At 43.6% G+C, this 18,246-nt stretch overlaps 1 protein-coding gene across 2 annotated transcripts; it reads left to right on the top strand.

Moving 5' to 3' along the window:
- The first annotated feature begins 40 nt into the window (after positions 1 to 40).
- mapk14a (mitogen-activated protein kinase 14a) lies at positions 41 to 17,999 on the top strand. 2 transcript variants are annotated; one of them, XM_048242303.1, is made up of 12 exons: positions 41 to 471; positions 2,707 to 2,836; positions 3,210 to 3,268; positions 10,669 to 10,780; positions 11,151 to 11,180; positions 11,391 to 11,438; positions 11,725 to 11,839; positions 12,067 to 12,138; positions 13,714 to 13,793; positions 14,891 to 14,969; positions 15,983 to 16,156; positions 16,805 to 17,999. In XM_048242303.1, exons 1-12 carry the CDS (start codon positions 353 to 355, stop codon positions 16,870 to 16,872), a joined length of 1,086 nt encoding a protein of 361 aa, XP_048098260.1. In that variant the 5' UTR covers positions 41 to 352; the 3' UTR covers positions 16,873 to 17,999. The 2 variants fall into 2 exon arrangements, with proteins under 2 accessions (XP_048098260.1, XP_048098261.1); XM_048242304.1 differs by lacking the exon at positions 13,714 to 13,793 and adding an exon at positions 13,204 to 13,283.
- The last annotated feature ends 247 nt before the right edge of the window (positions 18,000 to 18,246 follow it).

The following is an 18,246-nucleotide window of genomic DNA, read 5'->3' as shown; positions in this document are numbered from 1 at the left end:
TTTGTTGATTCGGAGGGCGCCTTCGGGAAGTGACAAAACCGAAAGATTTGCTTGTGTAGCAAAGTTGCGCAGGCGAAAGGGAGAGACGAACGGGACAGTGTTTGAATCCTGAATCATGTTCATTGGCCTTGCCTTATATCGTACGGGTTGACTATAATCGCCTTTTCCAGGCATGCATTTGTTATAAACAATTGAAGATTGAACATTAATTCGCCACATTGAGGATACATTCGACGCATACTCTTTGCCTCGGTTGCAAGAAGTTACCATCGAAGTTAGCTGGTTAGCCTGCACAGCCGATCCAGGAAAAGGAGAAGTTACTACCTACTCGCCAGTGGTTTTCTCTGCAGGAATGTCGCAGCCAGAAAGTCCCTCGTTCTATCGACAAGAACTTAACAAGACTGTCTGGGAGGTTCCATGCCGATACCAGAAGTTGACCCCAGTTGGTTCTGGTGCATATGGATCAGTATGGTAAATACTACTGTTTGTCTTTGTTTGCGCTATGCGAGATTGCCTCATTCATTCAGACCTCGCCACACGTTAGCATATGTGCTAATGTGATAGGACTGAGTAATCATGGCTTCACTTGCCAGCTAGCATGGGCTTTAACTTTATTTGACAGAAATGGTCGGTCATCATGATGCCACAGCAGTTAAATTAGTTAATTTACCGAAAGTGAATGTAGTTTGGGAAAGCAGTAATTTAAGACGTATTTGGTTAACATGGCATGTTGGCCAGCTACTTACCCACAAGTTTTCAACAGCGGCTAGTCGGCTAACGTTTAGACTGTCTGGAGGTGGAGTTTGTGCAATTTTGGATTGCCTTAATATGATGTGTAAACGAAATAACATGCAAAGCACCTTTTGTATTTAGCCGACCAAGCCAAGCATATTCCCCATTTCCTGTTCATAATCGGATACTCGAATAATGGAGCATAACGTTACTGTAACGTTACCACACTTGACGTGGACGCCCATGAAATGCACGGATGCATTGTCCAATCAACTTTTAAAGGGATATTTTACTAAACAGTACGGATATCATTAGTGACTTTATTGAACATGCGAAAGCCTCAAGGACATAGCTGTGACGCAACGTTGTGCGTATTTTTAAGGAACTCTGGATGTGTGTGGGACATCTGTTCCTGTACGTCCAGTGATGTCATTCCGCTCCTTGTCTGGAGTGACTCATAGCGCTACTAGGTCATGATTCACTGTTGTGGTCCCCCTCGAAACCACTTGTTAGCGTTGCAGCCTTAACCTATTTACAAGATTCACTTGTTTATGCCTGGCTCAGTGTATGTGTGAGAGTCAGTGATGTTATGTAGAGCTTTACGTCACAAGATCTTCACACACGTTCTCAGTGTTGTTTGCGGCTCTTCATGAAATGCCTGCACTGGATAGATAGGACAACGTGCGTGCAGTGCCATTTTTGCAAAACAGCTAGAAAGTGCCAGACACATGAACGTTACGCATTATTAGGCCTAATACGACAAATATCGGCGAACCTAGTCAATTTGAGGTACTTTTTTAATGCACACAGTGGGTGGACACAATGCCATATTTGCAGATCAGACATGCAGGGGTGAATTTAATCTACTTAATTAGAGGAACAGGGCTGTTTGAATATCAGGGTCGTTCAGGTCCATATGCCACTAGTGTATTTTGTGTGCTAGTGCAGAGTTGAATCAACAAAGTGCTAGGCAACCAGGTAACCAAGATCATATAATGGAGCTGTGCTGCCTACAATATCATTTGGCTGTCTCATTTTACGGTTTGATCTTAGACCTGATTTTTGTAGTGATGTCTCACTAGATGTCTCTCCTAAACTGGTGCTGTTACACTGTTACTTTTAATGCTGATGTAATATTTATTACCATTCTATGTTGTACGTTGGTTCTGGATAAAAGCATCCGCTAAACATTTTAATGTAAACTGTTCCTGATATGTTAGGGTCACTGTGTTCTTGTCCACACATCATTAACCAATCAAATCTGACCGATGCCCAGATTTTTGTCCCGAATCATAGGTGTGTTTTTGTTTCACAAAGTCGACATCATCAGATGCAGGGTCTAAGTTTAGGCAGGGTTTCCATCACTACTAGTTCAATGTGTTGCACCTTCATGACTTAAAAGTTGACACATCAGGATGAGTGTCCTAATGCTGTGAATGTTGACACATGAGAGGGCAGCAGAAATGAAGAGGCACACTGGCTAGAGAGAAGGCCAGATCGCAATGAGGTGTAACTTGAACAGTGAGGGTGTAAAATAAGGTGTAACAATTTAAAAGCTTACTGTTATTTCCTGTTTTGTTCTTGTGCAACTTCCCTCTTTCAGTGGTGTGTGTGTGTGTGTGTGTGTGTGTGTGTGTGTGTGTGTGTGTGTGTGTGTGTGTGTGTGTGTGTGTGTGTGTGTGTGTGTGTGTGTGTGTGTGTGTGTGTGTGTGGTGGGCCCTGGTGGTTTGCAGAGATTAGTCTATTGATGTGTTGCAGTTTAAGTGAATGTGATTCAGGACATTCCCATCTTGCATTAGCGTAGTTTTGCTTCCTGGAAATGTAACCCTTGACACTAGTGACATTAAAACCTTGCGTTACCATCAGAGATTGTTTCATATTTTCCTATGTGAACTTCTCGATTCTATAATACTTTCAGGGATACACTTGAATGTGCATGGTAGTTGATGAACAGGATGCCCATGTGTCTTGCAGTTCTGCGTATGATGAGAATACAATGCTGATGGTTGCTGTGAAGAAGCTCTCTCGACCCTTCCAGTCGATCATCCACGCCAAACGCACATACAGGGAGCTGCGGCTGCTCAAACACATGAAACATGAAAACGTAGGTTTTGCTTTCTCTTGTTGTCTCTTCCTTTCTGTCTGTCTGTCTTTCTTTCCTGTCACTTGCTACATTTCTCTTTCTCTTTCCCATTTTTCTTTCTGTTCTTTTCTTTCTCGCACGCCCAAAATAAAATTGAAAGCTTCATTGACATTCTTGTATTATTGTTGTGACTGGTTGAAGCCCCCAAATGTCTTTCAGTGAGTTAGACCACATAACTTTCATACTTCCATTTGTTCCTGTTCCACTGGCTCTGTTCCTCTACTACTCCATGTCCTCTTAGCCTGTCTGCTCTAAATTGATCTCTGGGCTGGACATGCCTAGACTGAGACATTATCAGTGTCCAAATGAACTCTTCTGCTCTCTCTTTTTCCAGGTGATTGGTTTGCTGGATGTCTTCACCCCTGACACCAATGTGGATGACTTCAATGATCTGTGAGTGGCTGGGAACTTTATCTCCATCACTCTCTCACACACACACACACACACACACACACACACACACATATATACACACACATTCTCTCTCTCATTCTTGTGCTGTCTCTTTGTCTCTCAAAGCCACAACAAAAACATCTGAAGCACAAGGTTGTGTGAAGAGATGCTTTGCACTAGAGAACAGAGCCTATTGCTATGAAGCAGCGGTAATTTGTGACCCTACTTAGGTGTGCATGTTTGAGTGGAAAGTACATTCATACAAACATGGGTGACACCAAGCCTCTGTGAAGATGCGTTGATGTTTGCTTGTCTGTTGGTGGATCTAAGGTGTGAAGACCACAAGCCCTACACTCAGCACAGATGAAAGCTACTTCTCCCCTAATCATAAAGTGTTTGTGTTGATATGTACTTGACAGAAGCAGATCGTAGATGAATATAAATACACTGCTCAAAATAAATAAGGGAACACTTTTCCATCAAGTCTATCAAACTTGTAAGCTATTGGTCTGGCCAGTTACGTAACAGAGGTGGTTGTGAATCAGTTTCACCTGCTTTGGTGTAATCAAAGTTAACAACAGGTGCACTAGAGGGGCAACAATGAGACGACCCCCAAAACAGGAATGGTTTTACAGGTGGTGGCAACTGATAATTTTTCCATCTTTATCCTTCTTGAGTGATTTTTCACAAGTTTCGCATTTGGGTAGGGTCAGTGTCACTACTGGTAGCATAAGCCAGTACCTGGAGCCTTCAAAGGTTGCACAGGTAGTCCAACTCCTCCAGAATGGCACACCAATACATTCCATTGCCAGGACTTCTGTGTCTCCCAGTGCAGTCTCAAAAGAAGATTCCTGGAGACAGGCAGTTGCTCTAAGAGAGCTGGGCAGTGTGGTAGAAGATCCTTTACCCAGCAGCAGGACCAGTATCTGCTCCTTTGTGCAAGGAGGAACAGTAGGAGCCCTGCCAGAGCCCTACAAAATGACCTCCAGCAGGCCGCTGGTGTGAATATCTGACCTCACTGTCAGAAACAGACTTCATGAGGGTGGCCTGATGGCCTCTAGAGGGATCTGTGCTCACTGCCCAGCACTGTGGAGCTCAATTGCCATTTGCCATAGAATACAAAATTGGCAGGTCCACCAATGGCGCCCTGTGCTTTTCACAGATGAGAGCAAGTTCACCCTGAGCACATGTGACAGACGTGAAAGGGTCTGGACATTGTTGTTATGCTGCCTGCAACATCGTTGAATGTGCAGCAAGCGTAAGTTAACAAAGCTTGTAAACGTAGCATCTAAGGTGATTGGGGTACAGCTATCACAGCTGCAACAAATATATGATAAACGGGTCAGGGGTAAGGCTGACCACATTTTAAACTGCCCTGAACACCCACTTTTTGGGGAGTTTAATCTGCTCCCCTTAGGTCGCTGTTTTATACTACCTATGTTAAGAACTAGACATGCCAGGGATTATTTTATTCCTGTGGCTATTACGAACCTGAATTCACTTGACTGACATCTCTTGAATCTTTTATACAGTATGTGATTATTTATTTATTCCTGTCTGTGTTCATTATGACAGATTTACCTGTGTACTGTCCAATTGGATCCTGTCATTGGTGTTGGGGGAAGGAGTGTCTCCATTGATGTGTGTCCTGTGTTGTGTTTACAATGTTGTTGGCATCTGAGGGGTATTTCACAAAACCTAGATAATGGATTAAGCTGGGATTTTTAGGTTATCCTGGATGAATTTAGCCTTGACTTGGTTTCACAAAAGAGATGGCACATAAGTTACCATGGGCATTTATTCTCTTATTTATTCGTCCCGACCAGGCTAACAGTCAAGCTAAGTTTATTCTAATGGTAATTAGATGTTGTCTTATTGGTTCAGCTAGCTGTCATTCACATCAGACCTCCGTGCTAATTTTTAAGGACCTTTATTCCATTCATAAACTATTTGCAAAATGTATTTGTTCGCAAAACAAAACAGATTGTCTGCCTACTACCATATGGTTATTATTTTAATTGTGATAGCCTTATAATTATTAACATAGGCCTAGGTACTCATTGTTTGCTTATTTTATTGATAGGCGTTTGATGAATAGCCTACTGTGGTTGATTGGAAGTGGAGGGCAAGTTTTGAAGGTATTTTCAACTATAATATTAAGGTATATCATATATGTGCATCTTTGCAGTGGCAAAGCGCTTTCTTGATGTTGCATGCGAGACAAGGAAACACTCCTGCGTGGGTGCATAATGAATTTGCATTCAGTTGGTCTACCACGCCTACTTCTGCTGTTTTACAGAAATAGCCATGATTCCCCATTCAAAAAGGATAACTTTACTTCATTGTTAGTCTATATCAAAAGCGGTTGTTCACTTTGTGTGAATGGCGTATTTTTCGCATCTTTTTATTCCAACCCGTGGGCACTTTGGAGCAGAAAGCGAGCAGCGCACACATCCTGAATTACTTTTACACCTGGCTTGACATAGTCGGCTCCTACTCCTCCTGGATTGGCATTAGTGAAACGAGTTGAGCTAGGATGACCAGACAACTATGTCAAACCTCGCTTTATTATTTATCTTGGATGTCTTAATTCTGCCTTTGTGAAATACCCCTCTGGTGGTGCTTTTCTGTGAATGTGTTAGACATCCTGCTGCACACTAAATGTCCTTTTCTAAGGATAAATAAAGTGAAAAAATAAAACTTGTAACTTCTTCAGGAAAAGAAAGAAAACATTGTTGACATTTTTATGTACATCATTTTAGCATTATGTCAGAGGAAATTATCAATATTTCATGAAATGTTTAATATTTCAAGAGAATCACAAATAATAGTTGTTTTTTCCCCACTAGATTCACTATATTATTCACTCTTTACCACTTAGCAAGTTATTTTGCAGTGAAAGATTTCTTTCACTGCAAAATATCCTGTCCTGTTTCCAGATAAACTGAAGCTTGTGGTTTTTGATTCCCCTCCTCCCCTTTCAGGTGAAGTGAGCGGGATGGTTTCAGTTTGGTCGCTCACTACTGCATCCTGCTGCCTCTGCTGCTGCTGCAGTGGTTTGGATGACCTTGGCCAGAATGCCTTGCTCTCTCTGTTCCATACTGACAAAAGCGGTCATACTCAGTCTCCGTACTGGTTAATTTCCCTGAATTCAGTTGTGGGCAAGGCCGTTTGCGATTTGATTTTAATAGATAATTATAGCGACTTCGAGAAGGTCATTCCCAGCCATTTTCCTTGTTTGAAACCCTGCACTTTGAACTCTGACCTACACTAAACATGCACAAGTCAGTCACCTGAGGTCATGCCCCTGGGTGCTCCTGTGCTAGAACGCTGAATGGCGAGCAATGTGCACAGGGTGCCAACATGCCATGTTTTTCCTCTGGTAGTGAAAGAGAGGGGGGCAGAGTGGCATCCACTGCTCCACTAGCTAATAAACACACCAACAGGCTCCCTCCTGTCCTGCACCCACCTACCAGCTCTGCCTCCACCCCAGAACATGAGCTCCAGTTTCCACATTCACGTCCAGCCAGCATGCCGCACCATGCAACTATTTCCAAAGGAATGTAGGCGGGCTCCATAATCCCTGTGAGAGGATGGTGAGAGTTCATTCTACAAGCTTCATACCTAGAGACATAGAGACAGACAGACACAGAGAGAGAGAGAGACAGACAGACAGACACATTGTGCCATCGGGGACCTGGGGAAACTCCACTGGCCAGATAAGGAGGCATTTCTATGAGCCATAACCTAAAGAAAGACTGTTAAAATGGGGGGAGGGGAGAAGAAACTTGGAATAGGATATGGCTTAAGACTACTACTGACAAGACAAGGGGGCATTCATATGATCTAAGGAGAGTGTAGGAGGGAGGCGGAATCCTGGGGTACGAGTTTGGTTTGGCCAGAGGGGTGGGTCTAGTCGAGAGAGAGAGACTGAGAGGTGGAAAGGGGTATGGATAAAGGAAAGACCACTGACTAGGAAGAGAGGGGGCTTTCCTGTGACGTTGCATCCAAAGAGAGCAGGAGAGGGAGAAGAGGGGCAGGTGGGGGCTCGTAAGGCTGATTCTGAGCCACATCAAAGTCTTTTTAGGCAAGTCCCTCCATCTATTTTGGGCAGAACTGAGTGTGCGCAAGGCTTCACAACACCAACCTTGCTCCAGTGGCGAGATCACAACACATGATTGGTACGATGTATTTACAACACACCACATGATTGGCACGATGTATTCACATGTCTAGTTTTAGCCGCGGAAGGGGCAGGATATGTGACAACTGCCATATTCCCATTACTATGCCCCATGCATTTCTATGGAGGATTTTTTGAGTGCTGTGTCTCCTCATTAGAAAGTCTCTGGCCACATGGTCTCCGCTGCTTCCAGAAATACAGTATGACTCACACAGAGGGAGCAGGAGGAGGAGAGGGAGGTGGTAGTGGAAGCTGCAATGGGCACCCTAGCTCTTTATCTATTTCCTTTTTTCTCTCTCTTTTTTTCTTTCTTTCTCTCTTTCTGTCTCTCTCTCATTCTTTCTCTTTTTTTTTTTCTCTCTCTCTCTCTCTCTCTCTCTCTCTCTCACACCCTCGCACTCTTACTGTCTGTTTTTCTCTCTGGTTCTCAGTTTCTTCTCCCTTCCCTTCTCTCTGCAAGCTCATATGTCACCTTCTATCTCTGCAAAGTGCATCCGGGGCCGCCTCTTTTTTTTTTTTTTTTTTTCTCACCCTTTCTGTATCTATCTCTTTTCTAGTCCTCGTCTCTTTCTCTTCCCCAGTTGTGCCTCCTCCTCAGAGCAGGAACCAGATAAACAGTGGGAGGGTTGCCAGAGAGTGGAGCAGTGAGGGGAGGGGTGGGCGAATTGAAACCAGAAGGGATCTCCCTAAAAATACCTAGATTTTCCAGTCCCACTATGAGACTGTGTGTGTGTGTGTGTGTGGTTCATTTGTTATATATGTATGTGTGTGTGTGTGTGCGTGCAGGTGGCAGTAGTGTGTTATGGTTTTGGATATTATGGCATGTGTGTTTACTGCAAGGACAAATAGCAGATGTGATGCCTGGCCCAGTTAAGACTTTGGCTTTGTGCTAGCCAGTGTTTTCCAAAGTAGCTAGTGCATGCATACCCCACCCAGCAGGGCCATGAAAGGGCTGCAGCACTATGATTAGAAAACATTGTTAGTTCTGCTTTAAGTCAACATTGAGGCAGCAGGGCTGCAGTGTGTGCAACCCCTGTTGCAGTGTTGAATGCTTGAGAGGTGGTGAAGGAGAAAGCTGGCCAGAGATAGAGGAGAGCTATTGACACATAGAAGTTTGCGATGTTTGTACTGGCAGCAGACGTAGGCTGGGTTCTGTTGCAGCATGTCGCACTTGTCTGTGTAGGCATATATCCTGTTAGAGATAGATTATTAGAAAACATTCAAAACAGAAAATCTGCTTAACCAACAGGCCTGCCAATTGCTCAGTATAAGATTCGGCACCACCTGCATCTTGACTAATTAAATGTAGTTTCAACTTTCTGCTGAAATCTCACAAAGGCATGGGAGAGGTTGCGGTGATGGAACATTTAAAGACCAATCTTATTATTGACGTAATTCAGTGAGGTATTTTCCAGCACTGGGTGGATGTTCTGTGAAAGATGTTTTGGATGAGCTTTGCCTAACGTGTTGTCTTTTAGGGCAGGGGTTCCCAAACTTTTCCACGACAAGGCACCCCAAATACTACTAGGTTCTGGTCAAGGACCCCCTTGATGTGTTATTGAGCCCATCAACAATACTACGGCAAATGTAAAAATACATTAAGATAATCCTAATAATTATTTTAGCCACAAGCACTTCGTGATGGAGCATACAGTGTGTAAAAATTGTATTTGGGGCTTTCTGCTATATGAGAGCCATCACTCTACTATTATTCCCAGTCATTATCATGGGAAATATAATGTTAAGATATGCCTCACATTATTAAAATGGCATTGTATAACAACCCTCATAGTAATAGGTATGTTTTACATTTTTCAAATGTATTTATTTGTTGCTTTTATTTTTCCTTCCAACTTGCTGAGGCCCCCCTGGCACACCCTCGCGGCCCCCACTTTGAAAACCACTGTTTTAGGGTATTATCAAGAGGAGACTCTTCAAATGGAGATTCTTAACTTTGCGACAATTTCTATAAAAACAGCAGCGGCTAAAGTGGACACTCAGGACCGGGGGAGGACAGAGGGAATTTAAGAGTGTCCAGTTGAGCTGGATGGCACATATTTGACATAATTCACAGTGTTTCCTAATAGGTCACTAATAAGAAAGTGTCTACAGCAGCATCAGCAGAAGGTAGAGGAATCGACCAATTCGCCAAAAGTCAGAATGAGGATGAGATCAGGAGCAGGGTTTGTTGTTATTTGTTGATCATGGTGAAGGTGTCATCGTTGGCACTTGGGCACAGCCTGTGAATAGTCATCTGCAACGGCTCCAGTAGCGTGTGTAGCTTAGGAGAGGGCTGACAGTGGAGTGTGGAGCAGTCCATTATTTGCTGTGTTTGAGTACCAGCACGCATCTGATTGAGGAGCAGAGCTGCTCTTTGTTTTCTGAGTGCTCTGCTACCCAGCCTGGGATGACTTATGTGCGTCAGCAGCAGCAGCAGCAGGAGGAGCACGAGCATATTTTAAACAAGAGGAGTCACTGAGAAGAGGGAGAGTTATGGAGAGGAGTAGCTGCTGAGCTGTGCTGGCCTCGTGGAGACTCTGCTTGTGAGCCTGCGAGATGGAAAACTCCCAGAGAGTGAGAGTGGAGCCGTTGTTGTTCTCTGTGTTTCCTGGCTGCCATGCCTGTCCGCCTGCCGGCCCGTGAGGGCCCCTTCTGCGGGGGCGTGTGGCCTGGGAGATGAGGCTCCCATCGCTTAGTCATTGCGCATCGCTCGCCGACAGGAAACCCGCCCACGGTTACCCAACCACCCCACCCCCGTCTCAGGCCCATAGAAACACACAGTGCAGTTCACAGGCGGCCCCTGAAAGCGACCCCTGTGCGTTTGAAGGCGTAAAGTGACCCCGTGGGAGTTTATAATAACAAACGGTGGAGCTCTCTGAGAGTCAACTTCGACTGTGTGGGAAGCGCTGTATTAGACAGAAAAAGGGAAACTAGGACATCTCCCTTAATCGGGCATTTCCTCTGGTGAACTCCATATACTTGCATCAGAAGAAATATGTTATGTAACAGCCATTTGTGTATTTGTTGTAAAGGAACTTCCATCCTGTGATGCTATATCACACCAAACCATTAACAGAACATACCATACCAAGACGCTAAGAAATAAATGTGCACTACATGCCTCTGTTGTTGCCAAATTGGGAAGTGGGTGTCAAAAAAGGAAGCAGAATCATCTCACATCTCACTTCCTCTCTGACTTCCCTTCCTCCCTTCGCAGTTACCTGGTGACCCACCTGATGGGCGCTGACCTCAACAACATCGTCAAGTGCCAGAAGCTGACTGATGACCACGTGCAGTTCCTCATCTACCAGATCCTCCGTGGCCTTAAGGTGACCAGACTCTCCTCAAACCACCCAAAGGCTGCAGCACGTTAGGCATCCTCTAAAAGCCAACATGCGTAACACGTGAAACCTAACCCCACAGACCAGTACTGCACATCAGTGTTGAGGCTATTTATAATCCTCTCCACCGTAGCATGGGATTCAGTGCTTCCAATATACTCTTCCAGACATTGTTGATAACTTCTATTGAGTTCCTGTATGACTACTTTTAATAAACATGCAGTTAAGCGACCATGTGCTTCCCTAGGACATAGCATGATATTTGTTCAGGACTCTCAGTGCCTCATTAATGAGGAGTGTTGGATTTATCTCATGTAAATGTTGACTGTGTGTCTCATCACTGTTTTGTCTTTTACAGTACATCCACTCGGCAGACATCATTCACAGGGTGAGTAACTAACTTATCAGATCTAGTTATGTGGCATGATCATGAACTGATGCACTTGCTGTAACATTAAAGTGGGAAGTGAGATTTTCTAATAAAAGTATGTCATCTTCAATCTCTGTCTCTTGCTCTCTCTTGTTCCTCTCTCTCTCTCCCTTCTTCTCTCTTTCTCTCTCCCTCTCTCCCTCCCTCCTCTTCCCTTCCCTTCTGTAGGACCTGAAGCCCAGTAATCTGGCTGTGAATGAGGACTGTGAGTTGAAGGTGAGTGAAGTGGTGGTGCAGTGTCCTAACTATGCTGTAGGTGCTCAGCTGATGGCAAAGCGAAACTGTAAAGACACAAACAGTGAGAAACACACACATGCACACACGCACACCTTTTGAAACCAGTCTAGAGAACTACAGTACATGTCTGACTGACATAATCCTAGTGATTTTACAGGTTACTGACAGGGCCGTGGGTGGAACCACTTCCTCTCACGCTCTTTGTTTCTTCCTTTGTTTTGTTTACCTGTGTATTCATTCCTTCACTCCGTTGCCATCCTCTTAGATCTTGGACTTCGGCCTGGCCCGACACACAGATGATGAGATGACTGGCTATGTGGCGACGCGCTGGTACAGGGCACCTGAAATCATGCTCAACTGGATGCACTACAACATGACGGGTACAACTGGTTCTGCCTTGAGGCCACTGTAGAATCATACCTGTGTAACCCAATGAATTGCCACCGCCAGGGAATTATTGCGCATCATACTGGGAAGTGGCAATTCATTGGGTTACACCTGCATATATTTATTTGTGCATAATTTATACATCTGTAAACGTAACTCTTACAATTCCATTGTTGTACTTTCATGTCTCTGTGTTTATGTGGAATCCTCTACATCATAGTGGATATTTGGTCGGTGGGATGCATCATGGCCGAGCTGCTGACTGGGAGGACCTTATTCCCGGGCACTGACCGTATCCTTTAGACTCTCAATGTTCCCCTGCTCCCTCACTGGAGTAGACAGCCCACAGCCCTTTACCCTGTTTGTTTATTCGTTGTGGTGATCAGTGCTCATATATAAAACAACTGTTGTCATTCACACACAAAGCGTTTTTTCCCCCTCTGCTCCCTCATCTAGCAGGACTTCAAAGGAAATGTGATCCATGCATTTCACTTAGTAACGGGTTGTGCAACATGCCCCCCTCTCTGTCTTTCTCTCTTTCTTTCTCCCTCTCTCCTTCCCTCCCAGTGGAACCTTCTAATGTAGTGTTTTCATTTCCTGGTGTGATGTGGCTGATGATATAGTAGATGTTTTGTTCACTGATAACAATCTTGTATATGCTCTGATTAACTGAATTAATAAGGCTTGGCCACTTATATAAAATGGCACCCTATCACAGCCTGTGATCTTTCTTCCTTCTCCTAATAGCAAATCCAGCTGTCTGCGGTCTGTAACATCACCAGTCTGTTAACTTGTTGTTTAGGAAACTTCTCAGCTATGTGCTTTCCTGTCACTCTGATCCCAGCGTCAACACCAAACCTGCCCCCCCACCCCCGTGCTCCAGCTCACCTGACGGGCACCTCTGAACACATTTTTTTCTCCTGCAGGCTTAAAGCATGTTAAGTCTTGGCCATATTTCACCGTCACTCACAGCTGCCTGTTTGCTTGCCTGTGCTTTCCCAGAATGCACCATACTGCAGTCCTCCCTGTTGAACTGACACAAGGTGCCCTGCATGGCTGTGCTTTTCCCTGGAAGAATGGCTGTCACAACTTACTTCATTTTCCTTTGAAAGGCAGATGGCGTGTCTCCTGTATAAATGGGTGGCACAGCTGATGACATTTCACTGAACCTCCTGGTTTGGTGTGTGGTGTTTTTTTTTTTTTTTTTTTTTTTTTTTTAATATATATTTATATTGTTCCTAGTCACACCAAGGCCACACATACCGTGAGCGGCCATGTTGTGTGTGTTTTGATTGACAGGAGTCGGCAATGGCAACGGCAACAGCTGCTGTTTGTTTTTTCCTTGAGTCGTCAGTAGATATTGATCAGTTGAAACTCATTATGCTGCTGGTGGGAACCCCGGGGCCTGAGCTGTTGATGAAAATCTCCTCCGAGTCTGTGAGTGCCACTGCTCGCTCGCCGCCTCCAGAGTTGACTCGTTTTCTTTTTGCCGCCCTGGAGCTGTGTTTGTGTGTGCACTAACAATAACACACACCATTTTCTTGCAGCTTGCTTTGCCTGACATGTCATCGTCTCTGTGTCCTTCCTGCCACAGAATCGAAGCAAATGGCTAAAATGAAACTCAATGGTTTGCTAATGGACTTTGTCCTCAGATTTTGCCAACAATAATCTGTGTCCTTTTGTGCCACTCTGCTTGTGATTAGCATGCTTTACCTTTCTCAGACCCCCAGCCAAATCCCCTGCTCCTATTCCTGTCCAAACTGCAAAGATGCCCCCTCTGTAAATGACTGACAATGAGCAGGTGTGTGTGTGTTGGAGAGTCAATGCTTGTGTTGTGTTGTTGACCCCCTTGACCTGGGCCTCAAAGACATAAACCAGCTTCAGCAGATTATGAGGCTGACTGGGACACCCCCCGCCTCATTAATAAATAGGATGCCTAGTCATGAGGTGAGGACACACGCTCAGGCCCGGACACACACACATACATACATGCATGCATGCATGCATGCATGCATACTGACACACACAAAAGGACATGCATGCATACACGCAGGCCTGGACACACAAACACACATACACACTCAGGCCCAAACGCACATTCACACATGCACACATGCACACGCGCACACACTACCAGACACATGCATAGACATAGACACACACACACACACACACACAAACGAACATGCATGCATACACACACATGTCTGTAAAGTTATTTATTGCCTTTTCCCATCTGTTGGTTTGAGTTATATTCACTTAAAAAGGAAAAGGTGTTTAAGGAGGCAAGAATAAGCAATTCTGGACTTTTGTTTTGGTCTGGGGTCTGTTCTTTAACCTGGTTGATCACTCACTCACTCTCTCTCCCTCTCTTTGTCTTTCACTTGTTTTCTCTCTCATTTCCCCTCTTGTCTGCGCCTATGACTATGTTAATTGCTTGTAATAGAAGACGCACGTGTCGCTGCCAACACAAATATTTGTCTGCTCAGATTGCTTGCTTGTTGTCCGTTTTGCTGCATTAATGCAGAAGATTTGCATTACTAACCAGCCATTACAATGTGCGGCGCTATGCAGTGCAGTGGCTCATAAGCACTTAGGCAGTCCCAGGAGCAAAGCTAATGGAGATAATGTTGTGATGTAGCCACAGGGTATTTAAATTGCAAGTTGCCTTGCAACTGAATAGGGGTATTAGATAGCAACTGTAATTTAGGTCTATACATATACAATATATATTAAAAGGGGAATATTAACACTTAACACATAATGTATTAGCATTAGGATACCTGTACTTTTTATTATTGAGAAATCTTAGGATTTAGAATGTTTAAAGCATTTTGAATACAAAAACAGGGTTACATATCTAGGTTTATATCTAGATAATCTCTTCATCTTAATACCTCTCATGTTCAATTTCTTCTGTTTTTGAATGGTCTTAGTCCATTTTATGGCACCAAATTGAATCCAATATCAGGAGAAAAAGTGAAGTTCAATATGAAGTCAGTGATGGTGACAATTACACGTCTTCCATCTGTCCCCTCTCATAGGCCAGGAACTACATCAACTCCTTACCACAGATGCCAAAAAGGAATTTCGCGGATGTCTTCATTGGAGCCAACCCAATGGGTAAGAGCACTGCAAAACCCTAGACCTCTACTCAATCGTAAACTAATCCACACAGACATCGCCCCCTGCTGGCCCAGACCTGCACCAGATTAGAGCCAGAACCATCACATGTTGTGGGCTGGATGTCAGTAGCCTTTTGGTGTTTTAAGCCACCAACGTTGTCTTCCAGGCAGCACTGCATGGAGGCACTAGGGTTAGGCAAGGGTTAGGGTTAGGGTTAGGTGCCTTGAAGCCGACGGTGGCAGCGCTGCCTTGAAGTCGATGGTGGGGGCTTAAAACACCATTGAGCGTGTCAGAACATAAGTCACATATGCGGGTGCCAGCTTGGCATCAGACCCTCTGTAGTTTATAGTTACACCAGCAGCAACACATTCAGAGGTCCCCCAGCAATGTAAACTTCCTGTTTAGCGCGATAAGCTTCCTGCTATGCTGTGGTATGTTAAAGCTTAGAGAAGCCTGCCAGTAATGATTGAAGGAACTGGTAAATCTGCTTTATGCACCAATCCTACAATACAGTAATTACCAGAAAAAGATAAGTAAGAGTTAGCAATCCTTGTGCCTTCCTGCTCTCAGATCCTCTGGTATAAAGAGGGAGTCTAGCCTTCAGCAATAGCAAACAAGTCGTCCTCCCACTCAGCTATTGGTGTCAGGATATTACTGAATGGCTTACAGTGCAATGCAGTGTTAGCTATGGTGTAAACTTTAACACTTAGCTGATCAGTGGACTCGAGATCATGTAGTCAGGTGATTGGGCTGTGGTTCAACTGTGTTTTAGCACTCTGGATTGCGGTGAATGAATTTAAAATCACACACTTTAGTAAATACATGAGTATTAGTCCGTTAGTTGTTTGTCCCAAAGAAAGAAACAGATACATTTAATTTATTATTATAATAATAATAATAACAATACTATATAAATAATAATAATTACATGTACATAAATACGTTAAATATATGATTGTAAAGGTATAATGAGTTGTCTGTATGGTGTGTGTTTGTCTGTTGAACTGCAGCGGTGGATCTGCTGGAGAAGATGCTGGTTCTGGACACTGACAAACGGATAACGGCGGCCGAGGCACTAGCCCACCCGTACTTCGCCCAGTACCACGACCCGGAGGATGAACCTGAGGCAGAGCCGTACGACCAAAGCTTTGAGAGCCGTGAGCTTGAGATTGACGAGTGGAAACGTGAGTCTAGCTCTGCAGCCTCCTCTGTCAGACATGAAGTCATTAAGCAGATGCTTCTGTCCAAAGCAACACACAGCATTGCACAGCTAAACTAGTAACATGTTAACCATTGGAGTTACACTAGTGCCAGTTGAGTCATAGAAACATACAGGAAATGTTAACTTGGGTAGTAACTTACTTTCATTGTAACTGTGTTTCCTGTTGTGAAATGATGGACATGGTTCTAGACCTACAATTCATTTTTGATGAACAAATTGTCATGTGGTTTCTGTGCATCCTGATTCTTAGTTTGTTGTGTTTGTTTATGTAGTTGTTTAGAATTGAAATAATAACAAATACAACAGAGTAATGAAATAAAGTAACAAGTCTAAAACCAATGCAGTGGGGGGGGGCAAGGATAAACATTCCACAGAACACCTCTTCCCTCAATGTATTCTCACAGCAATATTTTATTGAATTAGTACAACTCAAATGTAGAGATCCCAGTAAGTACATTACCTTGATACACCCATAACTTTGTGCAGCTCAAATGACTTGCTGTGGTTATTTTCCCCAGGGTGAGAAGTTCTGGTTATTTCCTTTCCTTCTGGAATGTTCTCTTTGTTGAAGGTAGTGATCATTTTTTGCTTTGTATTCTTTTCCCAACAGGGCTCACCTTTGAAGCGGTGCAGAGTTTTGTGCCACCTGCCTTAGATGAGGATGAGATGGAGTCATAAAGTCAGAGGCCAGGCAGGGGTGAAAGGTCAAAGAGAGTTGGCCTGGATCAACAGACCTGGCCATGAAAAGACCTCCATGCCCTACTTCACACAGTCTCGCCGAACCTAAAGAATCATTGAAGTGCCTCGCATTGCTCATGGGTGTTTCGTTTTAGTGTTTTTTTCTTTTCCTTTCCTTTTTTTGGTCCTTTGTTTTAGGTCTGTTTATAAAAATCAAGCGTCAGCCAACTCAGTTTGTCCGTCCTTCGACAACAAAGACACATAGGGAAATAGTAAAAGTAAAGGGATGTTTTAGAAGTTGTGTTTTCTGTCAGATGAGCCCTGGCGCTAGCTAATTTTTTTCAAAGAGGCCAATGTGAAGTCAAACCACTAATTTGTAAGAGGGAAGTGCTTTTATGATTGTTGCTGATTCCCCCATTTAGTTGCTCTTTCCTCAAAAACCTCTTGTTGAATATTTGTTTGGAAAGCACAATATTTGAATGTATGTTCTTTTATGCTGGTGACATTCAAATGTTGAATTTTTGTAGCCTCCATCATAGCTGTAGCTCAGTAGCTTGTAATATTTTTGTCTTTGAAATTGTAAGCCTATGAAATACTTTCTAGAATTCTACTAAGTGACAAGATGTTAGCATATTGCCCAGAGTAGTCTGTAGGTGACAGAGTAATGAAATGATGCCCTTTAGTCAAGGTTTAAAACTGACCTGAGCCACTGTAGGTTGGGGTATCAGTGAAATACACTAATGCATACAGCATGTATCATTGGTCCCAAATGAACTAATGTGTAAATAGAGGTTCCAGCTTTTTAAAAGTGTTTTAATCCCCTTTGTTCCTTCCTGTATGTTACTCCATCAAACAATCTCTGTATAGGCGTGTGTGTGTGCACGCGTGTGTGTATAAGGGGTATGAATGTGTGAAGGATTTGAGCTGTTATTTTTAGAGTGCAAAGAGAAATATCAGATGAATGTCAAAAGATGGAAATAGAAAGGAATATTTATACACTGTTTAGGTGATATTTATGAACTGGAGTGAGTGTATGTGTCTCTGTGGGCTTCTCTCCATGCCTGCTTGTAGTGTGAATACAACCAAGAAATTGTTTACTAAATAATAAAGACAATTATTTTTCACCAGATATGTTTCTGCTTGTTTGCTTATTGCATGTATTATTATTTAACTTTGACGAAAAGTAGCCTGTGCTTTCTGAAGTACGCTAACTCTACATGTGTAGCCTGCCCTACACCACTAGATGGAACTATTTAGTCTGTATGACTTCAAAGATTAGGCTAGGCTAGTAAATTATGTTAAGCAGGTGTAATTTTGTTTCCTATGGAAGAAAATGGCATGTGTAGCAACATGATATGGTTTGGTAGTTTGCAG

This window comes from Alosa alosa, chromosome 4 (genome assembly GCF_017589495.1).
Source record: "Alosa alosa isolate M-15738 ecotype Scorff River chromosome 4, AALO_Geno_1.1, whole genome shotgun sequence".
NCBI classification, from domain to species: Eukaryota; Metazoa; Chordata; class Actinopteri; order Clupeiformes; family Clupeidae; genus Alosa; species Alosa alosa.
This window is presented reverse-complemented; position numbering and strand designations above follow the sequence as displayed.

Bases quoted from the DNA above. Each gene is read 5' to 3' on its own strand.
- mapk14a (XM_048242303.1), top strand. From the start codon at position 353: ATGTCGCAGCCAGAAAGTCCCTCGTTCTATCGACAAGAACTTAACAAG. The intron at 3,269-10,668 runs GTGAGTGGCTGG...CTCCCTTCGCAG, and splicing joins GTGGATGACTTCAATGATCT to TTACCTGGTGACCCACCTGA. The intron at 11,439-11,724 runs GTGAGTGAAGTG...CCATCCTCTTAG, and splicing joins ATGAGGACTGTGAGTTGAAG to ATCTTGGACTTCGGCCTGGC.